Source organism: Microplitis mediator, chromosome 10 (genome assembly GCF_029852145.1).
Source record: "Microplitis mediator isolate UGA2020A chromosome 10, iyMicMedi2.1, whole genome shotgun sequence".
Lineage (NCBI taxonomy): Eukaryota > Metazoa > Arthropoda > Insecta > Hymenoptera > Braconidae > Microplitis > Microplitis mediator.
Genome location: NC_079978.1, coordinates 18772601 through 18785690, shown reverse-complemented (window position 1 = coordinate 18785690; position 13090 = coordinate 18772601). Strand labels below are relative to the sequence as shown.

General features: G+C 27.1%; 1 protein-coding gene across 3 annotated transcripts in view; it reads left to right on the top strand.

The window, feature by feature from the left end:
* The window catches only part of LOC130675696 (glycoprotein 3-alpha-L-fucosyltransferase A), a 67586-nt gene that overhangs the window by 8904 nt on the left and 45592 nt on the right, over positions 1-13090 (top strand). For 2 of the 3 annotated variants that reach the window (XM_057481522.1, XM_057481521.1), the window contains exons 2-6: positions 2637-2911; positions 3194-3298; positions 7838-8029; positions 10646-10867; positions 10964-11388. In XM_057481522.1, the coding sequence (XP_057337505.1) occupies positions 2750-2911; positions 3194-3298; positions 7838-8029; positions 10646-10867; positions 10964-11388 (1106 nt within the window). In that variant the 5' untranslated portion in view covers positions 2637-2749. The remainder of the gene's footprint in view (positions 1-2636; positions 2912-3193; positions 3299-7837; positions 8030-10645; positions 10868-10963; positions 11389-13090) is intronic. The other variant, XM_057481523.1, reaches the window with a different exon arrangement.

Here is a 13090-nt window from a genome sequence, read left to right as displayed (position 1 = left end):
ATTGACCGATTTTAAATAACATTGTATGATTTCTTTTAATTTAATCCATACCATGTTGAACTCAATTATTAAATGTCATTTTTTATTAATTTTCAAAGATCGTATGTTTTTTTCAGTATATGAAAAAAAATTTTAACGAATAAAGATGGCTTTGTATTTAATAAAGATATTTTTTCAATTCATTTTTACCATTAAAATTATTATTACCCGTGTAAAAAAAATCGTTCCAAAAAAATTCAAAAAAAGTTTGACGTCTGAAACTTCTAAACTTGAGACTGATTAGAACTTTGAGCGGAACTTTTTTTAAACTTTTGTAATTTTGACAGTAAAAAAAAAGTTTGTCTGATAGGGGCGGGAGGGGGGGGGGTACGTAAGGAAATAGTGAGTTTTCGAGGAGTCAAATACGGATTCTTTTTTTTTTCAATGATATTCAAAGTAAATAGAAAAAATTTTCAGCTGCCGTTAAAAAAACAAATTTTATTTTTCGCGGGAAAAATGGGGGGAAAAAGGTGAAAAAAAAAGTTTCTGGATATTGCACGACTTTTAATGCGAAGCATTTAGAGTGTGCTTTACGATCGGAGAATTCAGTTTGCCTCTTTTTCGCTACTGTTTTTACTGTTTTATTCTTGTTAGTCCACGGAGCTTAACCAAGTTATACATCATCGGATAGAGAATTTAATAAGGATTAATTTTATTACTTATAAAGACGAATTTGATGTATTAACTAACTAAAAAAATATTAAAATGTGAAAAAAATTTTCCCGTCAAGCAGTAGAAAAAGTGTCCGTAACCCGTAAACAAAAAAACTCCAGAAAAAAGACATTATTTGGATCACTTTTTTTTTAAAAGATTATTTTAGAGCTGAAGAAAAAGTGTGTCATAAATGGCCATCAAATTCAGCCCCGTTTAATTATAATTAATAAAAAAAACTTTACTACTTTGTGTATCTATTAGGGTGCTTCATTTCAGAGCAACATTTTTTTTTTTAAGTGCTTGTGGAAAAAATCATAGTTCAACACAAAAAAAAATTTTTCGCGGAAGAAAAAAAATTCTATGTCGATTACAGACCTAGTTCATCGAAACATTCGATTTTCCCATTTAAATAACACGGGAAAAAATTATTTTTTAGCTTTAAGTATTGTTAACTCATTAAACAAATCGATAGATCGAATAGACTAATACATATTTTTGTAGGAAATTGAACGCTCTACAAAAAAGAGCTCGAAGTAAAGTTGGAGATCTTTTTACTTTTTCGGCGAAACTATCAGTCTTATCACAAAATGTTGTAGAATCTTTTTTGTTGACAATTTTATTCTCTACAAATTACTATCAGTAAAATTTTTTCAAATTCCGCATTATTTTTTATTTATTTTTATTTTAATTTCAAGCTCTCGAAAAAGTGGTTCTGGTCGATTTTAAGAGCTCGACATTAAAATGGAAATAATTAGAAAACGATGCTAGATTTCAAAAAACTTTACTGATAATAATTTGTAGAGAATAAAATTGTCAACAAAAAAGATTTTACAACATTTTGTGATAAGTCTGATAGTTTCGCCGAAAAAGTAAAAAGATCTCCAACTTTACTTCGAGCTCCAATAACTTTTGAACAAATGGATTTATCGAAAAACAATAAGAGACCTTTTTTGTAGAGCGTTCAATTTCCTACGAAAATATGTATTAGTCTATTCGATCTATCGATTTGTTTAATGAGTTAACAATACTTAAAGCTAAAAAATAATTTTTTCCCGTGTTATTTAAATGGGAAAATCGAATTTTTCGATGAGCTAGGTCTGTAATCGACATAGAATTTTTTTTCTTGCGCGAAAATTTTCTTTTGTGTTGAACTATGATTTTTTCCACAAGCACTTAAAAAAAAAAAATGTTACTCTGAAATGAAGCACCCTAATATCTATATTAGACTGAGCCAAAAAAATTGACTATTTCTTTTTTTCTTAGCTATATCGAAAATATTATTCAGAATGACAAAAAAAAAATTTCATGAAAGTTTGAGCCCTTAATATTAATTTTAAGAGGTCTATCATCGCTATTTTTAATTTTTATTCATAATTTGATGTTTTACGTCAGAACTGCTAAAACATTGTAGTAAAAAAAATTCATTTCCACTTATCTTTATGTAAAATTAAATTCCCTACAAAAAAGGTCTGATTGAAAATTTTCGTCAGACAAGCCGTTTCCGATTAATTAAGCTTAATAAATTGATATATTTTTTCGATTTAACATTTTTACTTTTGAATTTTAGAACTGACGAATCAATAAACATCTAAAAAAGATCATGACAGATTTTTGAAGGAAATTTAATGCTCTACAAAAAAGGTCTCTTAATATTTTAGCCTAAATTCACTTCTTAAAAAGTTATTAACGATTGAAATCGAAGAAATAATTATAATCTCACAATTCTTTTTTGACTCAAAATTCGCTCCTAAAATTCTAGATAATTTTGCACACTCGAACGCGAAGCGAAGAGGTAGTGATGTCACCAAATTTTTTTCAAATTTAGTTTCCACATGTCGAACTTATTTGAAATTTTTTTTACCCGAGACTTATTAACTTTTCAAATAATTTCATGTTACCGTTTGTTAAAAGAAGAAATATTTTATTGGTTTTGAATATTGCAGAGATTAATGCCGATCTACTGATCAAAGACTACAATTTTTATTGTAAAGATCAAGAGAATCAGTTCAAGCACCAGCTGAAAATTATATAAACTGGAGGATAAACATAAATTGGCATGGGCTTACTTCGACTATCATTGAAAAGATGCTTTCTATACGTATTTTGTGCAACTGTAATGATCTTACTGGTGATGAACGTACGTCAAAAAGAACTGTGGCACTCAATACGAGCTGATGGACAATCACAATCAATACGGCCTCTTCCGGACACGAATAAGGTAAATTTACAAATTTAATTACTCAGCTAATGTATTTTAAGTAATTAATCTCTTCATATTTCACTCGTGATTTACTAGTGATAGCCACCAATTTAACCTGATAATTATGTTTATATTTTTATGCACTCGACTAAAGTGTTGGCACTTTTCCATGTTTTTGTAGCCGAGTGTTCACCTCAACTGATATTATGATGTCATTTTATTATTTATTATTTTATTGTTTGTCATATTTTATTTTCTTATATTTTTTTTTATCTAAATATCGTTAAATTTAAATCGCAGATTAAGACGAAACTTTCATTGCCGTTGAAAACAAAGAAGCCGTCAACGGTGATTCCGCGTGTAAGGTCAATTACACAGGACAAACGATTCAATAAAATACTTGAGGTAAATTTCAGACACAAGCTCTGAAATGCCTATAGTCTAGATTTATTGATTAGCTTATTTATTGCACTTGGAGTATATTTATTTTATTGTTTTATTATTAGCCGGCACGCGTTGTCGCATAACCAGTTACTTAATTTTCAGCTTTATAGAACTACCGTTTTGGTGATTGCAATCCTAATGAAAAATAATTTATTTTATTTTACTATGAATGTATATCGAGTCGGAAAATTAGATCTGTTTCAAAATAAATGATGAATTCAAATATTTTTAATTTAATTGAGGTTTTTAAATCGTATTTATTTTATGTGGGAATTAAATAATTTTATAATCACTCCCTTTAGGAGTTAATTTCATTCCAAATCGCCCGTATGAAAAAACAATATATGGTTGGTAACAAATATATAAAATCATATATGTTTGCAACAAAAAAATATATGATATATAATATTATATATTATAAAAAATCATATAGAGATTTCGGCCGATTTAATATAAAATTATATACAGTAGTAAATATACGTAATTTAGGGGTAGGGTGGGCAAAACGGGGTACCCTCAAAATTTTATGAAAAAAAAAAATTTTTTTTTTTCGTCTAATTAGTATAAATCCGATATATTTGCGCACTTTTAGCCCTACGCATGACACCTGGGGCAAAATGGACCAGCCGAAAATCCTGAAAAAATGATTCTTTCAAATTTTTATCGTTAAATTAAAAAAAATTTGATATAATTCCGCATTTTTAGCCTTACCCATAACACCTAGGGCAAAATGGACCAGCCGAAAATTTTGAAAAAATGATTCTTTTATATTTTTATCGTCAAATTAAATAAAATATAATACATTAATCCATTTTTCGGCTGATTTGTTATAGCTGGGGCAAATTTGGCCACTAAAAATATTCGAAAATAATATTTTATTTTTTTATTGATAAAATATTTTAAATAATGCAAAATAATCTGTAATCTAAAAAATCAAAAAACACATTTTTTGGGTTCAAAATAATGACAAATAAGAAATACAGAATTGTTTTTTTTTATTAAATAGCAATTAGTAATTAAGCTAATCGAGGGGAAACGATTTATTACACCTAAAAAAATTTTTCTTGAGTATTATAAAACCAAAAATAGTTGTCAAGAGAAAGAAATACATTTTTAATAATGAAAACAATTTAAAAAAAAAAAAAAAAAAAAATATCATTTTTTGGAGGGAGGCCTCTCTGCCCCACAAAAATTTTTTTTTTTGCCTTCGTGTCCACCAATGATGTGAAATGTAATTTTTCTTTATGTATATTACATATAAAAGATTCAAGTAATAAAATTTGATCAATTTTCAGAAATTTTTTTTTTTAAACTTTTTTTAAGGGTACCCCGTTTTGCCCGCCAAAAATAAAAATTTTATTTTTTAACGGCAGCTAAAAATTTTGTCTATTTACCTCGAATATCACTATAAACAAAAAGATTTAGCGTATTTTAGTCCTCGAAAACTTAGTATTTCCTTAGGTACCCCCTTTTGCCCCCCCCCCCCCCCTTCCCTATATGTTTTTTATATTAAGCTATATATACATTTACATTTATCTTAAAATATATTGTATTGATATATTTCCTTTTATATTAAAAAAATATAAAATTTTTATATGAAATGAAATATATGGTAGCATATAATTTATATTATATATGGCACCATATATTTTCTTTGTTATATTTAAGCATATATTTTGTTCGGTGTATGTATATGTATATGGGTATATATATTCGCATCAAATTAACTAATTTTGAAAATTTTAACTGCAATTTAAAGAGTATATTAAAATTTAGATCTAATTTAATTGGAGTTGGTCATACGAATAAGAAACTTTTTTTTTCCATACACAATATAAATATATGTTTTTATATATGATCAGAATATATTTTTCGTATATGATAGAAATATATATTTTTATGTATGATAAAAATATAGTTTTCGTATATGACAAGAATATATATTTTCATATATGATAAAAATATATTTTTTGTATATGATTGACATATATATTTTATATATGCTAAACATATACGGACTCGTATATGATGAATATTATATTTATTAATATAAAAAAAATATATCAGAAAATATAGTTAAATTGGCCACATATATTTTCTGATATTTATCATATATTTCGACCATATATGTTATTTTCATACGGGCGGAGTTTAAATTTTAAAATAAACTCCCGTTCGGAGTAAATTTTACTCCGGCATTAATTAAATACACAGTCATGCGCTCCGCATTCACTCTGAATTTAATCTGCGTTCATTCCGCAATTTTTTTACAGTGTGATAATTATTTAATAACATAATTATTTTATAATTCAATTAAAATATAATACTTTATACAAAAGAGCGTCACCAAACGGAAAACCAACAATTGATTGCTATTACCAAGTTCCCACAAACGTTCGCTTGATATAGAAAGAAAAAAAAAAAGAAAATAATAAAAAACAAAATAGCCTAATGCTGACTAGGTCGTCATAGTTGAGTTAATATTATATGTATATACATTTTATAGTGTACTATATAGACAGCTAGAATTACAAAGCAATGCCATTAGAACATGTATACCCCTACCAATACCTACATTACTCGATTAATAATAATAAATATACAATGAACAATTTGTTACATTGTTTATTTCTGTTTTAATGGATTCTTACATTGTATATATTGATTATTATTATTATTGTTATTGTTATCTACACATTGTTATACAAAGTCATAATATACTTCACTGACTTTAAACTCTTTCACAGGCACATATGTGTGACTCTGGTTTTAGGTAAAAATATGTGATACGAGATGGAATTATTAAAATTTTTTTTAATTAATAGATTTATTTTTAATTGGAGCAAAAATAATTTTTATCATTTTTTTAAATTAATTTATTTTGATACATGGAAAAATTACAGTTTTTTGTGCAAAGACAAAGCCCTTGTATGATTTTTTAGTTAAGGGGGGGGGGGGGTCGGACTAAACCGTGAAAAAAACGCTTTTTTAATGAATTTTTTTTAGGCGTATGGATTGAGTTCATTTATTAAAACCTTTTGAACATTATTAAGTATATATTCAACAACATTAGGTAATTTTTTTATGTAAAAGTATCCGCAAACAAGCCGGTGACGGATTTTTTCCCAGAACGTCTTTAAAAAAAGATGATTTACGGTGAGCAGTGTATCTCAGCTGGAAATTATCTGAAATAAAAAACTATTGAAATTTAGTCAAAGCATTATTAACCCCCCCCCCCCCCCCCAACGTTCCCTGATTTATTTTTTTTTCATTTTTCCATTTTTTAATGGTCATTTAAAGTAAAAACTGCAATTTTTACAAAAATTTGCGCCATTTTGGAGCTGGAAAACCCCCTTGATTTAAAAAATAGTTATTTTCGATACGTATGCGAAACGGTAGGGATTCTAACGGCTTAAAGTGACGTCACGAGTTTGAGGCTATGGGCGCTTTCTTCTATATGGGATGAGAATGTATCCATAGCCTCAAACGCGTGCCTGCACTTCAAGTCTTTCAGGGTTCCTACCTCTGAGCATAAAGTGTCGAACAGAATTTTCTGTCATATCAACGGCGGAAGTTGAATTTGAGGGAGAAACAGTCAAAAATGTTTCAAGTCGTGTAGGAATGTAGAGACAGATAGAGAGAGAGAGAAGTTACTTTTCGATACAAGTTCGAGGAAAGTTAACCAAACTATAGATTGCCAGAAATCGTATAGTTTGCGCCCTCTGCATGTTGCTTGAAAATTCAACTTTCGCGGTTGATATGACAAAAAAATTATACAACTCAACGTTGGGGGGAGTTATTTTATACGTAGAAAGTGTATACTAAGTTTGAAATAAATCGGTAATGTAGTTTTTAAATAGCAGTACTCACAGACTGAGATATAAATTATAAATAATTTCAATGGGTATCAACATAAATATAATTCAGTCGTGACTCTAAACCCAATTAATTACTAAATTAATTTACAAAACTTTATTCATAATTACTAATTTAAAAAAATTTTTTTTTTAAATCATAAGTGAATTTTTTCGACAAATATTATATAAAATTAATGCAATAAAAAAGTCACTTAACTGTACGCAAAACGTCAATTTATATTTGCGATTAAGGTAAATGCACTTAATCTAATTATGTCAGTATAACAGATAATTTTACATATGATATGCGCGTTGTCTAGTCTATTAAGTACAGGAAAAATTTACTTAAGTGTTAACACAGTACTACTTGAGTCTTGTATTCCGCAATGAAGTAGTCAATTAAGCTAAATTTTTATTTTAAAAAAAAAATTAATTTTAATATTACAAAAAATAATTAAATTCGACTCGATTTATTTTTAAAAAAATTCAATTAATGAAAATTTTGAAATACAAAATTTCCATCCTGATTTCACTGTCGCTACAACAATAGATTTTCCTACTATACAATCTGACCAACTAATTGATAATAAATAACGATAATCGATTATTGAAGAGTATTTATTTTTTTTTAATTATTTAAAAGCTTTCAAATGTAACGGGAACGACGAGCTTACCCGAAGCCATTCCCGATTTTTCTGACCCATCGAAGAGGCCATGGTACATGAAAGGTGGAACAAAGCGACCTGTTCCTGCTGTTAAATCTAAAAGAACTGGACGAAGAATAGCAAGATTATGGCCTGATGAAGATCAAAACGATGATCGTATCACAAATCAGGTATATTTTATTTTGATAATTATTTTTTTTTAATAAATGAAAAATTCGGATATGTGTGACTTCATAATTCATTTTATTTAATCTAATTATCGACGTTCCCTGACATCAATAATTTTTAAAAACGTTTACCAAAAATACTAAATCAGCTTTAATTTCTCCTGTGTTAAAAAAATTAGTTCCAAAAATATTATAAAAAAGTTCGACAAGTACTTCTGAACTTGAGACAGATTAGAACTTCAAGTGGAACTTTTTTTGAACTTTTGTTATTTTGATAGTAAAAAAAAAGTTTATCTAGAATTTTATACGAGCAAATTTTGAGTAAAAACAGAAAGTTTTTCAAAACGTATTTTTACAACATTTTACCGTCGTTCCGAAAAAGTTTCCATTAGAAACTAATAATAGCTCTATTAGAATCAAAAGGTTCATAAAAAGTTCCAAATTTAAGGTTTTTGAATTTTTTCGAAATGAGCATAAATTGTAGTAAAAATTCATTTTCAAAAATATGTTTTAAAACGTTCCGTTCTGACTCAAAATTCGATCATGTAGAGTCCTAGATAATATTTTTTTTGCCATCAAAATTACAAAAGTTCAAAAAAAAATTCCACTCGAAATTCTAATCTGTCTCAAGTTTAGAAATTCCAAATGTCGAACTTTTTTGGAATAGTTTTGGAACGAATTTTTTTCACATCGGCTGGTCTTGAATTATTCAAAATTACTCTTAAATGTAATTTAAATTTCCGACTTGTCTTAAATTTTGAATATTCTCACCCGAAACATATTTAAAAATAATTTGTTTTGCACGGATGTAGGGTAGAGGTACCATTTTTGGCCACTTGGGACCAATTTTTGACCCTCTCCACACGGAAAAAGACATATCTAGGAATATATGACGGCAAAATTGCATACGTATGACAATACTAAAGATATAATCCGGATATATAGGGGCGAGGGAGAGGCAAAACGGGGTACTTAAGGAAATTCCAAGTTTTCGAGGACTCAAATACACTAAATCTTTTTTTTTTTAATGATATTCAAAGTAAATAGAAATAATTTTCAGTTACCGTTAAAAAAAAAAAAATTTTTATTTTTGCGAGGAAAATGAGGTACACGGAAAGAAAATTATGGCAGCGGTTCCCATAATTTTGTGAAATTTTTTCCTATACCATCATAGGAATTACGACCATAAATTATGGGAGCGGTTCCTATAATTATAGGAATGTTTCCCATAATTATAGGAATAGTTCCTATAATTATGGGAATGATACCCATATCACTATAGGAATGATTCCTATAATTATAGAAATGGTTCCTATAATTTATAGGAATACTTTCTATAATATTATGGGAATCATTCCTATAATTTATGGGAATGGTTCCTATAATTTATAAGAACCATTCCCATAAATTATAGGAACCATTCCCAAAATATTATGGGAATGGTTCCTATAATAGTATGGGAACCATTCCCATAATATTATGGGAATGATTCCCATAATGCACTTGGAATGGTTCCTATACCATTATGGGAATCATTCCCATAATATTATGGGAATCATTCCCATAATATTATGGGAATAGTTCCCATACTATTATAGGAACCATTCCTATAATATTATGGGAATGGTTCCCATATTCATCACTTGGAATGGAATCACTTCTACAATACACAGAAATATTATTAAACATAAAAACAAAAATTCAAACATTGAAAAAAAAAATCGTATTTGGCAAAAAAACATTAAAATTTTTAACAAGAATTTTTTGTCAGCTCAAAACATTCAAGAAAATTTAAATTTTGGGAAATTTCTACACTATTGTGCAAAAAAAAAAATTTATGATATTATAGGGATGGTTCCCATAACATTATGGGAATAGTTCCTATAATATTATAGGAATAGTTCCTATACCAATATGGGAACCATTCCCATAATGGTATGGGAACTATTCTCATACTATTATGGGAATGGTTCCCATAATATATGGGAACCATCCCTATAGTAGTATAGGTACTATTCCCATACCATTATGGGAACCATTCCCATAATGCATAGCAAAACTTTCCATAATTTTCTTTCCGTGTACCCCTAAAGGATGTAAAAAAAAAAATCTCTGGATTTTAAATGAATTTGATCAAGTTCAATTTTTTTGTAACTAATGTACATGCAGAAAAATCATATTTTACATGATTATTGGATACAAAAGAAGAAAAACAAATTTTTAATAGTTTTTATCATAGCACAAAAGTCATTAATATTTTGGAACTGACGATTGATTTTTGAAAAAGTTAAACAAAAAAAATTCAAAATTTCGCTCAATTATATTTACAAAAGTGATTTTGGAATGTTTTAAAACCATTTAAAATATAAAATTTTGGGGGTACCCCGTTTTGCCTACCCTGCCCCCTTTTTCCCCCCTCCCCCTTTCCCCTACTATTTTGCCAGGATATATGTTTTTACGTACGGGTCAAAAATTAAAATAAAATAATTTGAAAAAGTTCCAATGACGTAATTAATTTTTCAAATTTACACAGAGATTTTTATCAGACTGTTATAATGAACACTGTATTTTATATGTTAGTATACATTATTTTTTATAATAATAAAAATATATTTTCAGTTGATGTTCATACCGCCAGATTATGACAAAAGTTCCGAACGTCGGCCAAAAAAGATAATGATTCCTCATGGAATGAATGAAGCAAAAGTTGGCGGTGAATTATTCCAATGGTTGGGTTGTCCTGTTAGTAATTGTGTGATTACACGCGATAATCCTGACTCCGCAGATTTAATATTATTTAAAGACTATGTAACTCACATAGGTCGTAGATCTCCTAATCAGGTATACAATTAATTTTATCATAATTCAGCCCACGTTAATTCCCCCTGATAAATTTATTGTTTTAATTCACTTTATACAATTATTATTTAATTATAGATTTGGATGCTGTATTTTCTCGAGTGTCCCTATCACACACAAGCAGTTAAGAATGCGATTGTTAATTTAACAGCAACATATCGCAGAGACAGTGATATTGTCGCTCCTTACGAACGATGGCAGTATTATGATCCCAGAGTAACGCAAATATCACAAACATTTAACTATGCAGCGAATAAAACTAAAAAAGTTGCTTGGTTTGTGTCCAATTGTCATGCTCGTAATCAACGAATGCAATACGCCAAAGAATTATCAAAATATATTCAAGTTGATATTTACGGAGCATGCGGCAGCTTGAGATGTTCGCGATCCCAAGCACAAACTTGTTTTGAAATGTTAGATATTGACTACAAATTTTATTTAGCCTTTGAAAATTCAAATTGCCGCGACTATATCACGGAAAAATTTTTTGTCAATGGACTGGGGTAAATTATACCTTTTATTAATTTTTTACTCAACTACTCCCGCATGAAAGAATTTTATATGTGAAAAAATATACTTTAAAATATATGAATATTTAATGTGATTTATTGCACAATATATAAAATAATATTTACATTTTTGCCGTATTAATATATGATAATATATTGAAAAAATATATTGTTACAATAGATTAATTATATGTTTATCAATATAGCTTTTTTAATGTATGTTTAGCATATATATCTTGGTATATTTTATTATATATTGATATATTGTATTGGAAGTAATATATTTATTAATATACAGTATGATGTATATTTTTTATATAAGTTTTCCAGTATATTGAAAAATATATGGTACTCCATATATTTTGCAATATATAACGTCCATTGTATTGTGAAATATATGGTACTATACATATTTTTCGCACTATAGTATGTTACATAATAAAAACCATGCATTTTAGTTTGTAATTATAATTTCTACCCCTATGAAAAAACAATATATGGTTAAAATATACAAAAACATATATGTTTGCAACAAAAAAATATATAATATATTATATTGTATATTATAAAAAATCACATAGAGATTTTGGCCGATTTAATATAAAATTATATACAGTAGTAAATATATGTATTCCATATATGTATCCTATATGTTTTTTATATTAAGCTATATATACATTTACATTTACCTTATAATATATTGTATTGATATATTTCCTTTTATATTCAAAAAATATAAAACTTTTATATGAAATGAAATATATGGTAGCATATAATTTATATTATATATGGCACCATATATTTTCTTTGTTATATTTAAGCATATATTTTAATCGGTGTATGTATATGTATATGGGTATATATATTTGCATCAAATTAATTAATTTTGAAAATTTTAACTGCAATTTAAAGAGTATATTAAAATTTAGATTTAATTTAATTGGAGTTGGTCATACGAATAAGAAACTTTTTTTTCCATACACAATATAAATATATGTTTTTATATATGATCAGAATATATTTTTCATATATGACCGAAATATATATTTTTATGTATGATAAAAATATAGTTTTCGTATATGATTGACATATATATTTTATATATGCTAAACATATACGGACTCGTATATGATTAATATTATATTTTTTAATATAAAAAAAAATATATCAGAAAATATAGTTAAATTGGCCACATATATTTTCTGATATTTATCATATATTATTACATATATTTTGACCATATATGATATTTTCATACGGGATATGCTATCGGGCAGCTTCTCATAAAATATAGATATATAAAGACTATAATTTTCAATATATCGAGAAAAATATAATTTTTAATATATATTGGAAAAATATAACTTAAATATACCGCAAACCATAGATTTAAACATATAAGTTCTTCCATGTATGATCAATTATATACAGACAATATATCACTAATTATATGAGTCAAAATATATATCAATTTTATTATACATATTATAGTTTATAAATTACATATATACCATCCATATATGACAAAAATATATAAAGCATTATATAAGATAATATATATAGAGAAATATAAAACGTTATATAAAAAGAAATATATTATTAAAAATATATGATCCAATATATATAAAAAACATATATTTACAAATATACATATTTTTGCCGCCATATATTTATCACATATTCACCATATATATTT